At 36.3% G+C, this 22,254-nt stretch overlaps 2 protein-coding genes across 4 annotated transcripts; both read right to left on the bottom strand.

The window, feature by feature from the left end:
* Positions 1-410: 410 nt before the first annotated feature.
* On the bottom strand, positions 411-4,721 carry LOC147857350 (malate dehydrogenase, glyoxysomal-like). The gene is made up of 9 exons (XM_087328389.1): positions 4,617-4,721; positions 3,313-3,525; positions 2,140-2,454; positions 1,811-1,900; positions 1,641-1,724; positions 1,241-1,276; positions 966-1,055; positions 781-875; positions 411-671 (listed from the first exon to the last, which is right to left on the bottom strand). The coding sequence occupies exons 1-9, from the start codon at positions 4,665-4,667 to the stop codon at positions 593-595; spliced, it is 1,053 nt and encodes a 350-aa protein (XP_087184515.1). The 5' UTR covers positions 4,668-4,721; the 3' UTR covers positions 411-592.
* A 2,002-nt stretch (positions 4,722-6,723) lies between these two features.
* NOF1 (U3 small nucleolar RNA-associated protein) lies at positions 6,724-17,501 on the bottom strand. Of its 3 annotated transcripts, none has more exons than XM_087328482.1 (24): positions 17,338-17,501; positions 16,803-16,974; positions 16,239-16,402; positions 15,628-15,766; positions 15,389-15,533; positions 14,874-14,997; positions 14,679-14,779; positions 14,480-14,590; positions 13,897-13,977; positions 13,218-13,387; positions 11,705-11,777; positions 11,470-11,529; positions 10,763-10,801; positions 10,598-10,686; positions 10,447-10,511; positions 10,313-10,359; positions 10,182-10,241; positions 10,010-10,081; positions 9,721-9,750; positions 9,552-9,646; positions 7,998-8,103; positions 7,855-7,917; positions 7,708-7,779; positions 6,724-7,462 (listed from the first exon to the last, which is right to left on the bottom strand). In XM_087328482.1, exons 1-24 carry the CDS (start codon positions 17,483-17,485, stop codon positions 7,388-7,390), a joined length of 2,301 nt encoding a protein of 766 aa, XP_087184608.1. In that variant the 5' UTR covers positions 17,486-17,501; the 3' UTR covers positions 6,724-7,387. The 3 variants fall into 3 exon arrangements, with proteins under 3 accessions (XP_087184608.1, XP_087184607.1, XP_087184609.1); XM_087328481.1 differs by having other exon boundaries at positions 16,803-16,977; positions 17,338-17,500; XM_087328483.1 differs by having other exon boundaries at positions 15,628-15,748; positions 16,803-16,977; positions 17,338-17,500.
* Between the last annotated feature and the right edge of the window lie 4,753 nt (positions 17,502-22,254).

Here is a 22,254-nt window from a genome sequence, read left to right as displayed (position 1 = left end):
TTCTTCACCCCACCCAACAAACACAAAAAGCCAGCCACTGAAGAAGAAAAATGTGTTTCTCATTATCCAAATCCATGAAAGCAAGATGTTGCTTTTCCTACATGGTTGCCATCATGATGGCAAGTAATAGAATATATAGATTGAGGAGCAGCCCTTGTTGAAACATAAGAGTTACCACAAAATATTTCAAGGTCTCAAGTTTGATTGTATGGAGATGGTAGTGGACACACTAAGGAGCAGTGGTTGTGTATCCAGAATATGAACTTCATTAACTTAGCACCTTTTATGATACGTGAAAATGCACATCTCAATACGTAGCGTGTGATTGACACCATGTCTAATTAATCCCCAGTCTAGGTCTAGCCAATCTTTGCAAAATATGACGCCACACTTGCAATGAAGCCCACATAAAGTTAATATAATTAATGCATTATTTCAAGTCAACAATACAATGAAACTGGATTATTCTCCATCATATAGACAAGGCAAAAGACAACATTCTTCCCAAAAGTACAAGGAGAAGGCTTATAGTCAGGCTCCATGACTATCTTCTTCCACTAATTGCATTTTTCTCTCGCAAGATTTCAACAAGTTATTTCTTTCCTAATACAAACGCGATTCCTTTCTCGATGCTAGCTTTTAGCTCTCCTTTGAGATTTGCTAAGCCATTCCTGAAAGAAGGAACAACATTGATTCATACAATCAAAAATCGATCAAATTACTTGAATTATGAAATGTAAAGCACAAACATCATTTCATATATGTGAAGAAAAATCTGACCTCTCATAGTCATTCAAAGGGCCTAGTGGTAAAACTTCCTCCACACCATTCCTGCCTAACACAACCTTTGTGGCGAAATAAGGCAATTCGGTCACCTATGAGAGGAATGTCCAATGAGGTCACAAAAGATGGTCATTCATTCATTAACACCCTTGAAATTTGAAATTTTATTTCTATATCCATACCTGTGATGCTACAAACGCACATTCAATAATGCCTGAATGGCCTTGCAACGCGCGGAGGGTAACATCAGCGAACTTTGCAGAAGCATATGCCTAGAAATTCAAAATTATTCAATCATTTAGACTTTATTTCTTCTCCTTGTCCTTTCTCTTAATGGGGAGGGGAATTTGAACTCTCATCCTATGATGCTTCACACAGTTTTAGAATTCTTTTAACACTTGAGGATGTCTTAGAATTCTATAAAATCTCACAGTAAGACTTTGACCAAATATAGTACCATTGATAATGTTGCCGAGCCTGCACCTGCTTTTGCCTGCAGATCATTGAGTCAGTACAATACTTTAAGAGAATTCAGAAGAAAAGTTTAAAATCCAAGTTTCTAAAGAGTTTAAGGATTTTGACAAAGTAATCAACCAACATCATTAAATATATTTGAAGTCTCCTTTTTTTAAGATTTTAAATTTGTTGGACATAGTGATTCCAGTTCTTTGCCATCTAAACAACAAGTTGTGAGAACATGTCCTACCCACTAAATTTTCCTTGCCCGTTCAGAGAGAAATACATACAGGATATATATTATATTTATGCATCTAGATTTATACATAAACCTATATTTACATTTATTTATTTCATGACACAAAGCACCTATACATCAAACCCAATACTGAGGATCTCACCTCTACCACCTCTGTTCCTCCATTTTGAATCCTGTTTGTTAAATATTCTACCTCATCTTTGGAAAATGAAGAATGAGGTGTAACCTGCAAACGTGCATAAAGTTTCACTTGGATGAAAAATAAATATCACTATTTATTACAAAACAAACAACAGATTTGCTCGAAAGAACCTGAGAAAGTAAGGGCAAAATGGTAATTCCTGCATGGCCTCCAACTACTGGCACATTCACTGACTTTGGATCTACTCCGAGCACTTCTGCCTATAGTTTTTAAAGAGCACAAACTCAATTACGTGATGGTAAAATTAAGCGATCGAAAGATATAAACATGAAAGAGATGTTGATTAGAAATCTGTGAGCTATAGACAGAATTCTCGACATGTAGCATCTCATTCCTTTCTCTATAAAAGAACTACCTCTTCTTTTTTAGTTTTGTTAGATAAGCATAGGAATCTCTATATATAGCTACCATAAACTTGTTTTAATGAACCATGTTTTACCACAAAGGTGTTGGCTCGGACGACATCTAGAGTTGTAACCCCCATAAGACGCTTTGGATCATAAATTCCTGCTTTTTTGAATACTTCTGCCGCAATGGGTACAGTAGAATTGACAGGGTTGCTAATGATGTGGACAATAGCTTTGGGGCAGCTTTTGGCAATTCCCTCACAAAGTGTACGGACGATCCCCGCATTTATATTAAATAGGTCATCTCGGGTCATGCCTGGCTTTCGGGGAACCCCGGCTGGGATGATCACTAGCTCCATGCCTTCCAATGAAGCTTCAAGCTGGTCTTTTCCAACAAATCCACGAACCTTTAATAGAAACAAAAGCTAATTTAGACAGCACGAATCCGTATGTTTTAACTATGAATATGGAAGGCACAGTCACATAAAACCCATGTTTTTCATGTTTTAATAAGTTTTGTCAGATTTATTCTCTCTACATCTACTATAATACATGTCTTTGAATAGGAAATCACATATTCCTGTGAGAGCCCAAGTTTTATGTTATAAACATTCAAAAATCTATTGAAACCATGTTTAAGTTTTAACATGGAATCACACCATCCTACAAGAGCCCAGCCCAACAACAATTAATACGTTCATGTTAAATGTGTGAAATCTATTCAAGCATTGTTTTAATGTTAAAATACATTTAGCAGATTCATTCTCTCTACCGGTACTAAACTTCTAGAAATTGGACCGTCATGGGTATTAAGGATTTTAAGAGAATCTAACAAATCAATTTTCTTTCTTTTCTAAGGAAATAAGGCAAACGTTCCTTTTTAACCAATTTTTTTATGACGAACTTACCAAAATTTTCTATGTTCATTTTCACAATTTTTAAATCTTCACGGGACTGTTATCCAAAATAAAAACATATATTAAGATGTAGATCTAGCATGCTAATCCCACCTTATATTACCCCTTGGATCCCTAAGGCACTTTGAGAAAATAACTAGAACACGAATCAAACAATCATATAAGCAAAACCCTATGTCTACCTAAGTCATTATCTATACGTGGATAGACTCATCATAAAACACATACTATTTGTGCATATATTGGAGGATGGAATCAGGCATATATCTAGCAGGTTAGCAATTTATATTCCAATACTGTCATTAATTACCCTTTTGTTTATTGATGCATCACATATTAAACACTTACCACAGCACTTGTGTCGGTGTGGCTGAGGTCGGCCGTCACACCAGGGGTGTTAACAACATCATAGAGATGGAGAACCGAAATAAATGGGTTCATCTTGAGGAGAAGTGCCAAAGGTTGCCCTATGCCACCAGAAGCTCCCAGTAATGCAACTTTGAATCCTGGGGCAGCACCTTTGGCCCTGCAAGTTTCCATATTCATAGATGTTCCACCTTCCTGCATAACCATTTATTGATTTGTTCAATCTCTCTCTTCCTCTCATCCATGTAACAGATTCTAATTGATTTCTCTCTCTTCTCCAAATGGGAAAACCGCACTCATTCGCACATGCTAAATAGAGTCCGTCCGCCTTGTGTGTGTAGTTTGCACCGCCACTTCTGTACAGCTTAGCTCATAATCGCTTTGATGTGGATGGGGGCATGAGGGCACAGAAATGAGACTCATAAACAGTACATATTTGGCCGAAACAAGTTTGTGAGACTGAGTATCACACTATACCATAATGCTTCACTTTTCATCATATTCAAGCTTGCTTCCCCCACATTTCAACTCTTATCTATCCCTACACAGTTTCTCTTTCAGTCACAATGTGCACTTTCGATTGCAACATTCATTAATAAAATTCTTGTGTATTGGGAGTTGCTTATAAATTCCACATACAAATAAGTGAAAATGTGAGATTTTGGTTCCATAGATCATATCTGACCTCTGGGGAAGATAATTTCAACATCAAATTCTATTAGATATACCCAATTCTACGTTTATCGATATTAAATATACCCAAAGTTGCTATACTGGATATTCAATGGAGTTCAGAACATACGAATGTGAACCTTGGTATGTACAACCCAGGATTAGATATAGAATGATAGGAGTTCTAATTGCAAAGAAACAATAGAGGTTTCTATTGTTGGGATGCAATGTTTGCATATGCAGACCATGATTAGATACATAATGACGGGCTCTCTGATTGAAGAAAGAATCCCATGAACGATTGTTTGATTGCAACGAAACCCACAACATATCAATATGAACTGTTATGATTGAAAAGAAACATGATTAGATATCTTGTGATGGGGTCTCCCAATCCGTCTATAGATCTTTAATGATATGCGCTCTGAAAAAACCATAGCTGTTTACAATCAGCATCCCTTTTTTCTTTTCACAAACCATTCTATCTTTCTTGTAAAAGCTATACAAAGACGGCTAGCTAGCTAGCTACATGAGAATGATGAGAACTGTAACAAAACAGTTGCATGAAAAAGAAAGAAAGAAAGAAAGAAAGAAAGAAAGAATCAATGGCTTACATAGGCAGAAGGCTGCAAATGGGCATTGATCCTTGCCAAGCGCTCTGCCATAGCTTGCTTGGATGATGGATGGATGTATGGATGGATGGGTTGGTGTCTGCTTGCTTGATTCTTTAAAAGGTTGGAGCCCAAAGATTTATTTTATCCAAATGATATCCAAGGCCTTCTGTAAATCATCCACCACATTTTTGGGGCTTTGCCTAATCTGTAAGCATTGTGGTGCCTATTCATAATGTTGTTGCTGTTGTAGTACTAGTAGTATGTATATGCCCCATCTCTATCTACCCAATGCCCAGAATGCCCACGTTTCGGGGTCTCGTGTATGAAACCAAACTTTCCTTGCCACGCAGGGGCCTCACTATCGCATTATCTACACGAATGATTTCGCTTGTTACACATATGGAACCAGATGTTCGTTTCATGAAGAGCTTACGAGTAGGCTACCCTCTCGAACCCACCCACAACCTTATGTTTGCCAAGGCCTTGAACCATACATCGACTGTCGAAGACACTTGATATTGCTCTGCTTGTTTAATATGAAACCAGATGTCCGTTCATGAAGAGCTTACGAGTAGGCTACCTCTCTCAAACCCATCCACAACCTTATCAAGGCCTTGAACCATACATTGACTATCAAAGACACTTGATATTGCTTTGCTTGTTTACATATGAAACCAGATATCCGTTCATGAAGAGCTTACGAGTAGGCTATCTCTCTCGAACCCATCCACAACCATATGTTTGCTAAGGCCTTGAACCATACATTGACTATCAAAGACACTTGATATTGCTTTATTACAACCAAGTGATTCATGCCTCATTGTTGGAACTTGGAAGAGACTTGCCAAGCCTCTATATATACGTCGGCACAATAGGATGCCCGAGAAGGTTACGGTGTTTTATTATCGTTGCTAGAAGAAGTCTTATCAAAAGACAACCAACCCTATAGAAGACTAAGGGCACAAAGACGTCCCCTGGATGGTTGTCTATGAAATCAGCATCCCTAAGAAAGGTTGTTGAAGGGGTCCTCTAGGGTTTCCAACTTGTATAAAAGAGCAAGAGGTCTCATGTAAAAAGGGTATTTTTAGGTTCCCCGACTTTGGGGCTACCTTTTGGTTCTCATTCTCTCCTCCTTGTGCCCACCTAGAGTTACTTTCTCCATGTAGCTTTTACACACTACTTAATCACATATATATGTTTTTTACTTAGTAATTAGCAACTTAATTGAGGCATCTCATATGTTTCTTATGCAATAAATTTTATTTAAGTAAAAATGAACTTCTTAATTAATAAAGCAATTCAAAGTGTGTTAATTTTAGATTAATTTCAAAGGTAAATTTAGGTTTCTAGCATTGCACGAAGTTGAGAGGCAAGTATTTTCATGTGTTGATGTATGGCAATAGCCTTTGCCATTAGGGAGTGACATCCTTCAATCCATCATTGATTAACCAACCCTAAGGAAACCCACCCCTCCAAACTCAATAACAGCCCTTGGAAATTTATGTTGACCCCTTCAAGTAAATGCGATTCATTCCTTGATAATTACTACATAAATGCTACCTCTTGGAACTAAATGCAGTTTAAAAACCTTTACAATTCACTACCCTCTTCATAACTAAAAAAACTACTTATTCCAAACAATTGATATTCCTTCACTATTCAAATGGATTAACATGTTTAAATTTCATCCATCATTTTTATAAAAGATACTAGAAAACAATTATTCTGTGTGAATATCTAAACAAGCTCACCAATTCAATTTAATAACGTAGAAGTCCCCCAATTACATTCCCAACCATTCAATAACAATAAAATAAATGTATAGCTTTGGTTATTGTTATATATTTTTCATAGTTTCAGCATGACCACATACTAAACTATCTCAAGATAGAGAACCTGCAATCCTAGGGCAGCTAAATATGTGTTATTGACCAACTAAAGCTAAGTGGCAAAGATCTTTTGTTTCCATTTTTAGCTTCAAAACCATTGTCACAAATATGATGCCTTTGGGGTTCACTTAAAGCATATGTAAAAACCAAATATGCTAGTTGGAATTCAAAAATTCTGCTATCCATAACTTTAATGACATGCTTCATCATGCGAGATCTTTACACACAAATTAATCCATATAATGTGAAGTGCAATCTTCTTTCAAAGAAGTCAAATACAATACAAGACCAAAATTGATTTATCAAGTCTAAAAAACTTGATTCATGATCTGTGTTCTTCTATTACCAGCAGTAAGGCAAAGAACAATCGTACCATATGTTTCCTGTGGGCCCACAAGCATGGTGTTTTTCAGAGATCATTCACGTCTTACAAAAATTCTCAATAATGATAATGACATGTTTGGGCTTTAAAACATTGATAACACCTTCAATGTAAGATTCAACTTTTCACAGCACCATGATTTTGCAACCATAGTGCTGTGTGGAGCACTATACACCATTTTGGTGTACTTGGTAAGAAGAAATCATACCCATGTTGCTGACATCCATGGATGGTTTGGTGATATGGTTAACTCATAATGATGCACCAAAACATGTTGGATCACCATCATAATTTATGCAACCTGCTCGTTTGGAGGATAGTTTTGCAATCCACGAATTAATCTTCTGAAATGTATTTGTGGATGACCCCTTGACACAGCACGATATATTTTGCTTAGTAATAAGGATACTCTCATCAGATACAGATTGCTCCTTTGATTTATATGAGTTACAGGCAGGATATGGTGCTAACATGGGATTGAGTTTGAATCCCATCATCTCTTAACAAAACATGAAAGTTCTATTTTCAGATTTTAACATTTTGCTTGCTCGAGATGTCCCAACAATTCTCTCCAGCTGCAGATGATCAAAATTAAATGATCAAGCATAAATTATATTAGAAGGTTAAGAAAATATGGATGTATGCTCAACTATGCGTCAAGACTGAATTGTAGTTTGGAGCAAAAAAAAAAACCATTCAGTGATTTAATGGTTGATTCACACGATACTGAGATGGAACGGAAGATTAAATCCACATCACATTACTTCCCTCCTAGCATAAGTGATTTGTAGTAAACGAAGCATCATAAGCAAGTACAAACCTTTAAGTTGTCAAATTCAGAGAAAAGAGCCAAGGAAGATGGATTATCAAGCCCCTCCATCATGTTTGTTATCTGATGAGATAGAAGTCACAATTAAGAAAGTGCACAGACAATTAATTATAGGGACTAACCCTCATTCACACCTACCTCAGAGTAGAATTCTGCATTTTCTGGTAGGGAGTAGAAGATCAAGTCTTTTATACCACGAATCTGGAAAACATAAAACAAAGTTATTGATGAAGGAAACACTATGAACAGAGTTCAAGTATGCATAGAAATAAAAAATTTACTTTGTAACGATGATAAAAGTGTGCACGTTCTGAATAGAGCATTATTCGACGCTTTCCATGAAAGAACCATGCTCGTGAACGAGAAATATCACTTGCCTTGGTATATCTATTATGAAAATACTGTCTCTCATAAGCAGCATGATTGATTTAATGAACTTAATTGCAAGACGAACTTAAAAGAACATGCAATCAAACTGAAGGAAAAATTTTACATAGAAATGAATGATTTCATTCATATCATTGCACAACTATGCTGTTGCATATATATTTATTTATTTATTTATTTAGTGCGGTACAAAAAAGTCGAACTAAATAGAGATCCAATTGAATGGTATAGATTTGAAGAAGTAACATCAAAGTCACTTGTTATCACAACTGTCTAAGCTAAGTCAGCTTCATGAGAAAAAACATACATCAGAATGTTCTCACATCCCACAAAGCTAATTCAGCTTCAGGATAGAGAACATCCATCTGACAGAGAAGTAACTAAGCTATTGGGCAATATTCCAGCAAGTAGAAGCACAGCATGCCTATGATAACCTTACATCTGCAGAAAACATCCACAAACTCAAGTTCCATAATATTCAAACGCTCCTTGCTCAGACCACTTCAAGAAGGCCAACCAGAGGGTCAACTGCCTGACCATCTTATGCATTGAATTTTTGACTGGGTCAACCATATTATTCCTTGACTTATAGAAGATTTAGTATTCAAACTTGACCTTAGTTGTTCAACTGCTTGACCATCTTAAGCCTGGACTTTTTGACAAGGTGAACCATCTTATCTATTGACTTATCGAAGACCTAGTGTTTAAATTTAACTTGATATAACCAGAAGACATCCAGAAACTCAAGCACTCCTCCCACAGATGACTTCAAGAAGGCCTCTCAAAGGGTCAACTGATTGACCATCTTGTGACTTGACTTTTTATCAGGGTGCCTTGATATCTGCAAAAGACATCTAGAAACTCAAGTTCCATGATAAACCACAACCCCACCCACGGACGACTGCAAAAAGGCCTATGAGATGGTCGACTGCTTGACCATCTTATGCCTTGGACTTTTTGTCAGGATCAACCATCTTACTCCAAGACTTATAGAAGACCTAGAGTTCAGACTTGATAATATCTTGCCCAAAGGTACCTAAGGAATGACGTCAAGTCATTAGAAAATGGCTACTGGCATGAGGTATACATATTAAACAATTTTGACAAGCCGATTTATAATAAATTGAAAATTTTGCCTATCATAGTAAATGCCAGCATCACAAGGACTATAGCTGTAATGAAGGCTTTGAGATTTGATTAATAGGCTCAGCTGCAGAAAATTAGAACATAATTTTAATTGAGGTCTAATATTGGGGGCTCATAATATCTTTCCAGCCCCCAATAGTTTAGGGTAGGTTAATAAATGTAACGTAACCCTTATTGCATTACATTAACTTAAACATAGAATAATCTTATTAGGAATGCCAATACAATTTAATAAATCTATTTCAGTCCCATGTCCATTGTAATGTTTAGATACAAAAGAAGTTCGGAATTTGGTCACATACTCTCCAAGAAGACAAAATGACATGTTCTCTGATTTTAGAAAATTGCGCAGTCGCACGAAGTCAAAATATGAGCTCACAAATATCATGATCCCTCCCTGAGATTCCAAGGTAAAAGATAAGCAAAATTATGATTTAGAAATTTGATTTCGTTTATTAGGCAATGAGAAACCTGCAAAGAGTCCTTCAATGATGCAAAGACCTGAAACCAAAAGATAAGGAAAGAAAGAATAAATTGAACAAACTTTATAAAGTAGAAATTATTACAGAGAAAAAAAGAACTCAAAAATATATGATATTATAATGAAAGAAATTTCAAAATATGTGCAACGCTACACCCTTATGACTAATAAATAATGTCCCATATTGCAGGAATGCAAGGTTGAGGATCAATTAGCCATTTTGGCTCCAAAATAACATCAAGCATTTGACGGCCTGAAATGGTAATCCTAATTCTGTACCTGCTTCACAAATAAATTGAACCGGGCATCGTCCACCTCTGTTAGAGAAATACCATTAAAGCGTTCATATACCTACATCAGAAGAGTGTGCTCCAGTTCAAATGGTGAACCTTTTATAATTAAAGACAAACAACTTTCCTACACAAAATAACATAACCACTCCAAAGCATACCTGCCGTACTTGCAACAGAACCTTAGAAAGGACACCAGGGTGTTCACATCGCAACTTCATCTGCATGGGTCAAATTTAAGAAAAGTGCACATGATAGAGATAGAAAAAGTAATGCATAAAACAATACCTACCTTGCCAGCATGGCTAAAACAGGATCTATGAAAAAATGCATTAATCCCTACATGAACATTAAAATTTAGTGTTCCTTAAGATTAAAAAAAAGTATGGCACATCATGTATGCTGTGTAAAGTAAAGAATGTATACCCGCATCAGCAAATGCAGAGAGAATGATTGACTGCCTATAATACCGAGCATTCCCATTCAAAAACCTACAAATCATACAATACATCCCAAATAAAAATAGAATAGTGATTCTGTACACCAATACTAAAGATGAATATATTTATATCTTTACCATTCCCTTATTCGCATAAAGTCGGTACCATGTTGTTGCACAGGAATCTGGTTAAGTTGCTCTCCAATCTCAACCACATGAGACCAGTTCTGCAAAATAATATAAGCTTAACCAATGGATATGGAAATCAAATCACTTCCACACACCTTTTCTGTGTCACCTTACCTGCATAAGTATGCAATCTGCATAATCTATAATTAAAATCTGCAAAATATAGCAGCAAACATTACATCCTATCAGAGGAAACAATCTGACAGCACCTTCGCATTATTAGAAACTTAGTGTACACACCATAGATAATCAATTGAGTTGGCAACTTGTGAACAGTGTAGTGCATATTCATATATGTTACTGTAATCATTAACCGTTATATTCCAATTTCATGCAACATGAGATTTATATATCAAGCGTCAGCTGAATCATGGATACATTACTTCTTCCATTAGGTGCCATTATTTATTGGCATAAGTCTTTGAAGGTCTAGGTTGCATGCACATATGGAAACCATGTATTGAAGCCCCCTTCTAAGAAATGGCCCTTTGTATATTAACAGTATATACACATCATAAATGAAATACGGCAATGGTCACTTGGATGCAGAATGAGCAGTGGGTCATCAGGTTCTTCTAACTAACATGCCACCATCGCATCATGCTGGACCTTCTCTAGATCTCATCTGTTGCATAAATTTGAGGTTTTTCATGAACTTCTTAAGAATTCCTACAGAGTGCGGAAGGTTTTTCCCTGTTTCAAGCTCCCCTTTTTAACAAGTGCTGAGCTGACAGCAAACCAGAGTAAGGTGACGATGAAGAGAACTCGCCACCGAATCTAATGTAGAAGTTTCTGGCCACCCACATAAGACATCTGCTTACCTCAATTGAAGATAGAAAATCAACGTCCTTATCCTTTTCCTGCTCTGCTTCTCCAATTCTCTGTTGTAGTGATACCAAGGTGAATTATAAAAATAAATAAATTAACAAGCAGAAGATTCTCAGATCTATAATCAATAATCTCAAAACTATAGTCATTTAAAAGAGTGAAAGACTTCTATTTGTAAAAATATCTTTTAGTGGCAAAACTCAAAAACGATGTATTCAATGAACCTACCGTTATCAAACCCAACGGAGAGGCAATGATCAAATCGGATGAATAGAAATCGCTGTAAAGTTTCACGCTTTTCCTGCAAAAGAAATGTATAGTTAATAATTACTTCATCCAGCAATGTGGTGTGTCGGTATTTACATGCATGCACTGTCTGTATATTAAAGCGCATATTTGCATCATTCCATATGATGCCTTGGAAAGTTTCTAGCAAGTTTGCCAAAACAGCTCAACAGAACAAATGGGTTGGCAAGATGGCATGGACAGGCAGGGTGAGCATGCCGAAAAATGTCACTGAGATGTAAGATCAAGGCTAGATCTTGGTTGGAATTATTGAATTTCTAAGATCACAATTGAATGAGTGACTTCATTGTTTCAGTCATAAAAACTAGTTATTTAAGTCAGCCAAAATGATGCAGCAAAAAATAAAGAGCCATATCAGTATGATTTTCCACTAATAATGAAGCATATGACTTTTTTAATGGTTTCAAAAAAGTAACTTGTGCTTCCTATCACAATTCACAATAAACAGATGCCCCTTGAGTGGAAATGAAATAATTATTGGCAGTATCCTAACTGCACAAGCTCTGAAACACAAAAATAAGTACCAGCAAGAGGTTTCCAAAGCCATAGTTGAGGTTTAGCAGAGCAATGGCTGATGCCCAGGACTTAATAGTGGCATGCTCATGTCTTTCTATACCTTTTGGCGAATGAACATTCCTTTGTGACAAACGAACATGTGCATTGAGTTTCAATAGTACATTGAATAGGTACACGAAATCCTTTTGGATATGTATCGGCCCATATCTAAGTCTTCTTTGTACAGCCATGACTATTGCTGTTCCCAAATTGATGGCTTACTGACATAACTTGAACTATACCATTGGCCCAAGCCCAAACATGTAGGATACAGATATCCATGTGTACTTAAAATGCAGGCTTTGTCCTGATATCCTGATAAGAAATCAGCTAACTCCCCTCATTGGGTAAGTATTGACATATAGGCCACGGGGTTCCAGTCACAATTTCTTCCTTTCCAATTATCATATGCATTTATCAGTATGTCACAGATGGCTCTTTCCCAACTGTCCCAGGTAATTCTTGATAAGGAATACTCGCCTTGTGGTCATTTAGGAGTGTAAGTTAATTTTTGGGAGAGGAGACAAATAATGCATGCAATGTTGATATGGACTATAGAATCTAGACCATCTCCATAAATACAATGGTAATAAATCGCAGCACTAATTCACCAACAATATCACAGAATTTGATGTCAATTATGGAAGCAAATTAATAATAACATTAAGCCCTAGATGTAGATGGAAATAACCAGCCACAAAAACCGCACATAATAGACTAAACAGAGCTTATAAAAAACCTAGTGTCATGAAATAGAAGGGCAGTTAAAAGCATATTATCATTCAAGAATCAAATTGAGTGAAAGATCACAGCATCCATGATGTTGTTTCATGTACATAATCCAAAGCCAGTGTCAAATTTAAGAAGCACGTTTTCAAACCTTGTGAACTTTATTCCAATTCGGAAATGATCATCATTGTTGCCATCAAAAAGTGCATTGTGATCAGCTGGTTTAGATGTCTTCTTTGCTACTGCAGGTTCATCCAAATCTGAATCCGAATCTTCCACACCAAACTCATCAAAGAACCTTGACTTATGCTCCACGGTGCTCTGGAATAGTAAGAAAAGATTATGGAGAACATTTCAATATTCTCATCAATATAATAAGCTTTACGAAAAGGGTATAAAAGAGAGAAATGTGTGCAAATGTTTTAACAACCATAACAAGTTTTAAGAAAGGAAAAAAGAGAAATAGGTAGCCTCCCTTGCTTAAGAGAGACTCTTTCGCCATCCATAAGAATAAATATACATGACCTGTTCCTAAGGTGTTGATATAAGTACCCCCTACCCTATCTTTAAAATAGAAAAAGACACGATGATATTTGATTATGATTTTCATGGTTATGGCTAGAATTAACTGAATTAAAAGACACAATCTATCATTTCAGTATGAACTGGCACTACCTTAAACTTCTAGCTAGGAAGTTTGCATAAGAGATCACTATACACATATGTAATAAGGCTCACTCAAGTCTTCCCGACTGATACAGTTCATGCTTACAATTAAGATATTCGAGACAAAACAATGCAAACAAAGAACGCATTGAACCAAAGAATACCTTTTGCAAGGACGGTACTAACGTTAGCAGCTTTTTTACCACTCTTAATGCACAGCTACGCAATGGAAGCAAAATCAGAACCTGAATCACTATAAAAATTAGCATAAAAATATAAAATAGCCTTGATATCAAGTTTAGCTGGCAAAGTAATGACTTAAATCTCACAAACTAATTATAATGTTCCTGCATTCTACAATCTAGTCAAGTAAATTGCAGTAGCAAACCAATACTCCACAGAAATTACCTGCTCCAATCATACTCAAGTTCTAATCAGGTTTGATGATGACTTATATACAGCCGGCTCATATAGTTATTGAGATTCTCATGCATAAGTAATGCAGTGCAATGCATTTGTCTATACTGCAGATTAAATGTGATTTAATTTGAACGTGTGTTCACAAATGCACCAGACAATTGGCATTTCCAAATAATCAAATCCATTCCATGAAGTTAAACTATATCTGAGTGCACCTAATTGTAATATGCGTACCACCTATCATCACCATATGCTGCATATGCGCCTGAAAAATAATGCTATGAGGAGGTTTGGTGAGAAAAAATGTGTAATGAGAAACATCATAACCTTGGCCCTAGTAAATCCTTGATCTCTTTGAGCTTCTTCAATTCCTGATGCAGTATTTGTTTTCTCATTATTTTTTGTCACAAGATCCCGGGTTTTGCTGATATGATTCAGCTGTCATAAGGAGTACATCTACTCAGTTTCCTTCTATTTTCTCTGTACTTCCTTTATAGACAACGAAATCAAAAATTTGGCAACTCACCACATGCAACAGATAGGCATCCATGATTTCACCATCTTGAGCATCTCCATCAACATAGAAAGTTGGTCTTCTAGAATACAGGATATCTCGATAGCTATTACCTGCAAGAAGTAGCATCCACTATGTCCATTGCCACCTCACTCTTAAGTGATAACCTATATCTTCAAAGTCAACATGGGTATGAGAGAGTCGTACAATAGTTGAAAAACTGGCACTGACGATCTGTTTCGAAATCCCCACAAAGCATATCCTTATGGCATGAGAGCCATGCGCTCCTAAGTCGCAGTTTGACGCCGCAATTTAGAGCACTTTTTTCTTCCTATAGACAAAATGACATTATTAAATGCGCAATATTATTTAGTAAAACAATAATAGCATGCAAAATGCGTGTTTTCCATAAGAAGCTGCCAACTTTTGATTTTTGTTGAACCAAAATTAAGATGTGTAATATTAAGAAAAACAACATTAACGACTTCAAACATGAACATTCCACTAAGCAGCATGTTAAAAGAAAACTATTATGCATAAGTGTTTTAATTGAGTCGCATAGGTTTGTTTAGAGCATATTTTATAATTTCTGTGGGGGCTTCGCATTTGCAACAATCTTGACAATAAAACTGCAAGAAGAAACATTTCAGCTTTCAGTTTTTAATGCTGTTTAGTTGCTTTCTGTTTCGTAAATGTTTATTAGATTTGGTGCACTAACTCACCACTGGAAAATCAGCTGAGGTAGTCACCCATTTAGATTTCTGAATACCAGCTGCAACAACTTGGCACCTAAACTTTATTCCTCCTTTCGACAACAGTGCAACTTCTGTATCTGTCAAAGTGTGATCCATATGCTTTTTGAATGCACTATACGAAAATAAAGAGAGGTAAGATTTAAACAGATACATGATAGGAGTTGTTCCAGAAACTTTACCCACTAGATCACACCATTTCCACTTACTTCATATGAGTACCACGAGCTGTTGTAGCTGCCTCATCACCACTTTCTTCTTGTGATTCTTCAATTTCCATAACTAATGGTTGTTCCTCGTCTTCAACTACAGCAGCTGCTTTCTCCATTTCTGAATAATGCATCTTCTCTAGAGATATCAGACATCGTAAAACATCAATATGGAAAAACCAAGATATGCATACATAAATCAAAGCTTTCAAAACCCAAAAGCCAATCCTCCTTGAGTCAAACTCATTCAGACCACCAGCACCACACCACAAGACCAGTTCAATATTTGCATCATATGAGACCTTGGAGATGTATATGGTTCACTTAAAGGAAACGCTGCTGCCAAGTTCTAGAATGTCAACTTCCTAGAGAAGTCTAGAAACAGATTTTTCCCAGGCAAATATGGCTGAGAGTCTACGCACTTCTTTTTTCCATTATAGAATTTATTCTAGAAAACTTTCATAACATTTATTCCATAAAATTATATCCTGTTATAGCAATCCTTCCCATTGTTGAGCATTACACAATTTGAGTGGCAGTGTCCTCCACTTTCACAGAAACCATATCAATTATGTGGATAATATACACAACCTATTAACAAAGTTAAGTACCTTCTTTACAATCATCAGACTCTTCTTCAATCTTTTCATCAACTTCAAGATCAATAGAATCATCATCATCATCTCTATCGCTACCAGTATCATCAGAATCGTCACCGCCATCCTCACAGCTGGGATTTTCATCATCAGAGCTCATTCCTTGCTCTTCCCTTTGCCTGGTAGGAGATAAAAAACAATAAGAATACCATTATTAGGATGCAGCAAAAGAAGCCCACATGCATGCGACAGTCACATAAGATACGTTTCAGAAGGGTTTGACACATGTAATGTCAGCATTATTTTGGCACCATCAAGTCTATGCATATATTTTTTCTAAAATAAAGTTGTGGCAAAAAAATACAAAAAACATCAGGCATATGGAGGTTTCTCGAACAGTTTCTCAAAGAAATCTTAACGAAAGGCATTATGTTTGAATGAGTAATATATTACAGAACCTCAGATGAGAAAAACCCAGGCATAGACCACTATGCTAGAAAGTCGAGGAGATCGACTAAGATGGTCGTGCTATTTAATTGCAAATTGGAGACTACTGTAGACATAAAAAAGTATGCATACCTTTGTGCAAATGCTTGAGTAAATGTTCCTCCTTTTGCTTGCAAGGACCCTAGAAGGGTCTGATAAGCAGACACTGGAGTATCACCATCGCCACCATCGGAGCTAACCTGCCCCTCGCTCTCGCTCTCACTCCCCTCATTGCTGTGACCAAATTCTGTAGTTCTACCGGTCACTGCTTTGCAGGAACAAAAATAAAATAAAAATCAGATGCAAAAATGTAGGTAAATCTCTGGACACAAAAAATATTTACTCATTGCCACATATAGATATAGATATAGATATAGACATAGATATGGATATAGATATAGATATAATCATAGATATAGATATAGTTATAGATATAGATATGTATGTGTGCATGTATGTATGTATAACCAAAACCATTGCCATATTGACATGATGCGGCAACTGTGAAAGTGGTGCTCCTACCAATATGTGACTAGAGGGGAAACAGAAAGAGACATCGAAATGACGGAGACCATATATAGACAGATAGATAGATGGATGGATGGATATGCATCGGACACACACATACCTGGTCTTCTTTGATGCTCCATAGCCACACCCTCACGTTGCTTGTTTCCTCTAGGTTCATCCCTGCGTCTCTTTCGCTGCCCCTCTGTTTGATGCTTGCCAGGCAGCTTCTTCTTCGTCTTCATCTTCATCCTGTCTATGTCCACCATTCTTCTCCAGAGAGCTATAGAGAGAGAGAGAGAGAGAGAGAGAGAGAGAAGAAGGGGAGCACCCACAGTCCTTTTTTGTGTGTACACTAACTACAATTGAGAAACAAAAGCCAACAAAGAGAGAGAGAGAGAGAGAGAGAGAGAGAGAGAACCTTCTTTAAAGATGTGTATATACATACATGAAGAAGAAGAAGAAGAAGAAGAAGAAGAAGAAACCCTCTCTATGAGAAACCCTCGCCCGCCCGCCCACTGATAAGCTTTGTCTCGTGATCCCGCCCAGAGTTACCTCCAATGGGCATCATGACCCAAATTTATCCCATTTTAGCTTGTATTGGAGTATCTTACACAGACAGATAAAAGTGTGAGGGTTTTATCGTGAGTGTAAAGAAGGGAGGGTTACTTTTAATCCTAGGGATTGAGACAACCCATAAGGGCCACATGTGTGTGGACTTGCCTGGGGGCTTTAGGCCTGGCTATAAATATGAGGCCTAGCTATCCTCGTTAGACATATTATTTGACTACGCCGAGAATGTGACCTTGTGGCGAACTTGACTCTTATTGTGAGTGTGTGCCTATATCAGGTATGACTCGATGCCTTGGTGGTGGTATGGGACGTCGATCAAGGCTTGGGTCAGTCTCGATCCCTTCACTCGAAGGGTGGTCGAGTGGATCGGCACCCTTCTTTCTCTCTCTCTCTCTCTTTACTATCTATCGTTTATGTCCTTATTTCTTCATGCTTACATTAGAAATAAACCTTCTTGCGACAAAGTTTGTGTGGAACTTGAATTCAGAAGTTGCATTCAAATTCCCCCACTTCTCTTAAATGTATATATAATCTAACAAAAAAGATTTAGTGATGTAGTATTTCATTAAGCAATGGTTCACACACTTGAACTTGCTAGATTTCAAACACCTTGACACCCCACTTGATTCTATAATTCATTATATTGCATGATAAAATTAAAAACGATTGCATAGATTCTAGAAGAATCCATTCATGTGGACAAACCAAACCAAGCTCGAAGGACCGCCACGAATAAAGTGAATGTCCATGTATACATAATGAATCGTTGTGATTTTCAACCTATTGCCTTTTCCGTCAAGGCGAGAACAATGGGCTTCCTCTAGGTATGCATAGAGTCCCTTCAAAGTTAAAAAAACTCGAGAGTCAAGACCTAAAGCTCTAATACAAATCCCCTAATATAAATAATTATATATGCCTATATATTATATTTGTTTGCAAAATTATGCAGTATATGTTAAATTAACCCTACAAAATGGCGTCATAATCACATACTGAAGTCATATTCTATTTATTGATTGCATATCAATCTCAAAAATAATCCAAAAATAATAATTTATTGTTTCTTATTTGAAACTTGACCAACTTGTCCCATATCACTTCATTGTCTTATCATTGTGAACAAGATAAAGATGGAGTAATTGCTAGTGAAGGACATTGAAGAGAGTAAGAAAGAATGAGAGAAAGAGAAAAATTTCATAGCTTCTCCTCTACTTTGTCTCAAGGTCCCCCCCCCCCCCCCCCTCGGGCCCCTACTGCATTGGTCAATTAAAACGTCATCGCAAAATGTTGGCATTGAACATTGACATGACATAGTTAGGTCATAGGAAGAAAGTTGCCCAAGTCATACTCTAAATGTGGGTAAGCATATGGGCATAAGGAAACTATCAAAAACAAAAATATATTATAACAAGGTGGATTAAAACATTCTCTTGTTAACGTGGAGGTGTAGGTTTGAATCTTACATCAAGTAGAAATCAAACATTGTAACATATTTTGTTCAATATTCATCGACCAAAAATAGTGGCTCTTGAGTTATGAAAGAGAAGTTTATGTCTCATTTGTTGGCTTCAGTAGACAGAGGGATTAAATGTGTTGTGATAATTGAATAGTGAAGTGAGCTAGCAGTGAAACAGGATCTAACCAATAAAGTTTTTAAGTAATCATGCAATCCACTAGGGAAGACACGTCGAAATTAGATAACCATGAGGATACATTTGCCAATGTTATAGAAATGCTTGCACTATGGCTTCACCAAATGCATGTCGCTAAATCGATTACAATCAAAGGTTGGGCATCAGATTATGTGCACCCATGGTCAATGGAATTGCCTCGACCAATTATATTGGTTAAATAGATCCGTTTACATAATAAAAATAAACAATGAGACAACATAAGATGTTGGTTCCCTTATAAGCCAAGTGTTTGGTAGAATCAAGTACTCATATAATCACTCAAAAACTGAATGTGTACAATTTTCTAATGTTCTATACAAGATGGAATAACTATGCAACAAACTATGAGAAACATCTGGAGACAGATGTGAAGGTTGACTTAGCATGCATGTGGGATGAAATGATTTAATTTTAATGTCATACAATGTATGGGTTGAGGTGATAATGATTTGTACACAATATCGAGTGCTCTATGGTACCACCATAATTTAATAGAAGTGTTTCATATAGAAACATTTCAAAAAACCTCGGAACTTAGGCAAGCTTCATTAATGTATGCTTACAAAATATGACTATATTATTGAAACTTCAGCATTCATTGGTGGATCAACTTTTCTGTCCCACTCAATGTGTTTCATGAACATAAAAATGGTTGACTGCCTTCTTTCTTTCTTTTTTCACTTCTCTTCTTTTCATGGGTAATCACATTAGTAAAATTGATTATCATTCATGTTGTCAATGAGGCAACTATGACATTCCACCGGTTCCTTTGCATTAACTGATGCTTTCAATGTTTTAAATTGACGCAACACTATTTATTCTTGATGAATCAAACTTTGTCAAGATTTCTATCTTGCATTTTGATAAGAGATCAACAATCTCAATTCAATCACAAAAACAATATTTATTCACCATTTCTATTAGACATGTTACATGTTTCTTGTTTCTCATCCTCTCAAGTACCACGAGGAGACCATTAATCTATCACTATTATGTAATAAGAATTGTGTCATTTGTTGCACTATGTTTTCGAAAACCAATGCTTTCTCTACTCCAAGAAAATAGTGACAATTGAGTACATATCCCAAATCTCTAGTATAATATAACTTTGTTTGATGAACCATCTATGAATACTATACTACAATTGATGATTTGCAAAATATGTTGATTTTGCTACTTAATATGCATTGTGCTAGCATGTATTAATACCCAACACACACACATGATTGTTGAATATGACTAAGAATTCCAATATCATGAATATGGACAAGAAACACAACACACCCTATACATGAAGCAATATTATTCAAAATCACTCCATCCAAATGTTTAGATTCCCCGAAGAGCATAAAGTGATAATATGCTTTATCAATTCAAACAAGAATGTAGCAATTGGAAAATCTTCACAATAATTAACCAACAAGTTTTGTCATTATTATGTTTTTGAGAAATGTCAAAATTGACAATGTTCAAGAAAAACTTGAAAAGCTAGACACTAGGTAAGTATGTACCTCATTCATGATATTTGCGGCATGATATCATAGGACCATCTTCAAAACATCAAGACCATTTAACAATCGGCAATGGTTTGGTTCAAGAGTTTCAAAACCCAATTGTTTAAAATTATTGAAACCTAAACTGAACCAAATCGAACGACGAAACCGTTTTAACTGAACTGTTATGTAAAAATCCAACCCGTTAAACCATTAAACTGCTAAACCCGTAGTTTCGTGGTTCGGTTTTGGTTTTCAACTTAGGTCAATTCAAATTTTAAAATTTTAAAATATTTTAAAATTTAAAGATTTTTTCTAAAATGTGAGAATCAAGCTTAAAAATGAAAAGGTTGTTTTAAAAAAATAAATTTAAAAACCATCAAACCGTTAAAACCAAACCAAAATTGAACCGTTAAAAAAACTTGAACCTGAATCGAACCGTTTAAACCATTAAGCCGTTAAGTTGTTGCTTATTGTTAAGACCATTGCACCCATGATTGACAAATACTAGAAGAAGGATTATTCCTAACGATTCATGAATGTTAAATGAAGTAGAAGTGCGCAATAAAGATTAAACCTTGATATCAAAGCATATGACAAACGAGAGAGAGCCTAACTAGGGCACAATAAGTCACCACTATCCACATTTCCTTGCCCATAATCCCCTAACTTCTTTTGGATAACCATACTCTTGGGTCAACTTGAAATTTTGTTAACACTTTCAACATTCTCAATTGCATTTCTCTTTGCCCTCTTCTAATCCAATAGATGATGTCGTATCATCCAAGATGATACCATCCTTATTGAAACGTAGACAAAACCACAACTTTTTTTCCCCATCAAATTGAACGTAATGGTTTCCCATTGTGCAATTGATTGAAAGCGCCACTCACAACATTATCCAATTGCACATTTGAGACATCTTTTGTGATATGTAAAGAACCCCTAATGTGAGAGCACAAATAAGTTCTCCTAACAATGGCTCCTTGAAGCTTGGAGGCCACATCTTGTACAACATAGTAAAATCACATGTAGATACTATTCAAATTTCAATAGGAAAGGTCTCATGCATTTGAACATGGCTTTCCTCTAATTTGCTTCAATGGAACTATGGCTGAATTTTGCTCCTTATTTTGAAGGGTATATTGAAGGGCTTATTCTCTTCCAAATGGTTGCCTGATTGAAGTGTTGTCTATCATTGCTTACTACATTAATTCCACCATCTTCTTTTGAATATTTGCTCTACTCTTAAGACGCAAACAATTCCACATTATGTTCATGGGAGACCTCAAATTGGCA

This window comes from Azolla caroliniana, unplaced genomic scaffold, assembly GCF_043228905.1.
Source record: "Azolla caroliniana isolate FFs.n. ecotype wild unplaced genomic scaffold, voAzoCaro1.0.p SCAF_12, whole genome shotgun sequence".
Classification (NCBI taxonomy): Eukaryota; Viridiplantae; Streptophyta; class Polypodiopsida; order Salviniales; family Salviniaceae; genus Azolla; species Azolla caroliniana.
This window is presented reverse-complemented; position numbering and strand designations above follow the sequence as displayed.

Excerpts from the sequence above, each read along its gene's own strand:
- NOF1 (XM_087328481.1), bottom strand. The coding sequence starts at position 17,485 with ATGGTGGACATAGACAGGATGAAGATGAAGACGAAGAAGAAGCTGCCT. Across the intron at positions 11,530-11,704 it reads CTCCGTTGGGTTTGATAACG|AGAATTGGAGAAGCAGAGCA; the intron begins GTAGGTTCATTG and ends TCACTACAACAG. Across the intron at positions 10,242-10,312 it reads GTTTTAGCCATGCTGGCAAG|ATGAAGTTGCGATGTGAACA; the intron begins GTAGGTATTGTT and ends TGACCCATGCAG.
- LOC147857350 (XM_087328389.1), bottom strand. The coding sequence starts at position 4,667 with ATGGCAGAGCGCTTGGCAAGGATCAATGCCCATTTGCAGCCTTCTGCC. Across the intron at positions 2,455-3,312 it reads ACACCGACACAAGTGCTGTG|GTTCGTGGATTTGTTGGAAA; the intron begins GTAAGTGTTTAA and ends TTTCTATTAAAG. Across the intron at positions 876-965 it reads GTGCGTTTGTAGCATCACAG|GTGACCGAATTGCCTTATTT; the intron begins GTATGGATATAG and ends TTCCTCTCATAG.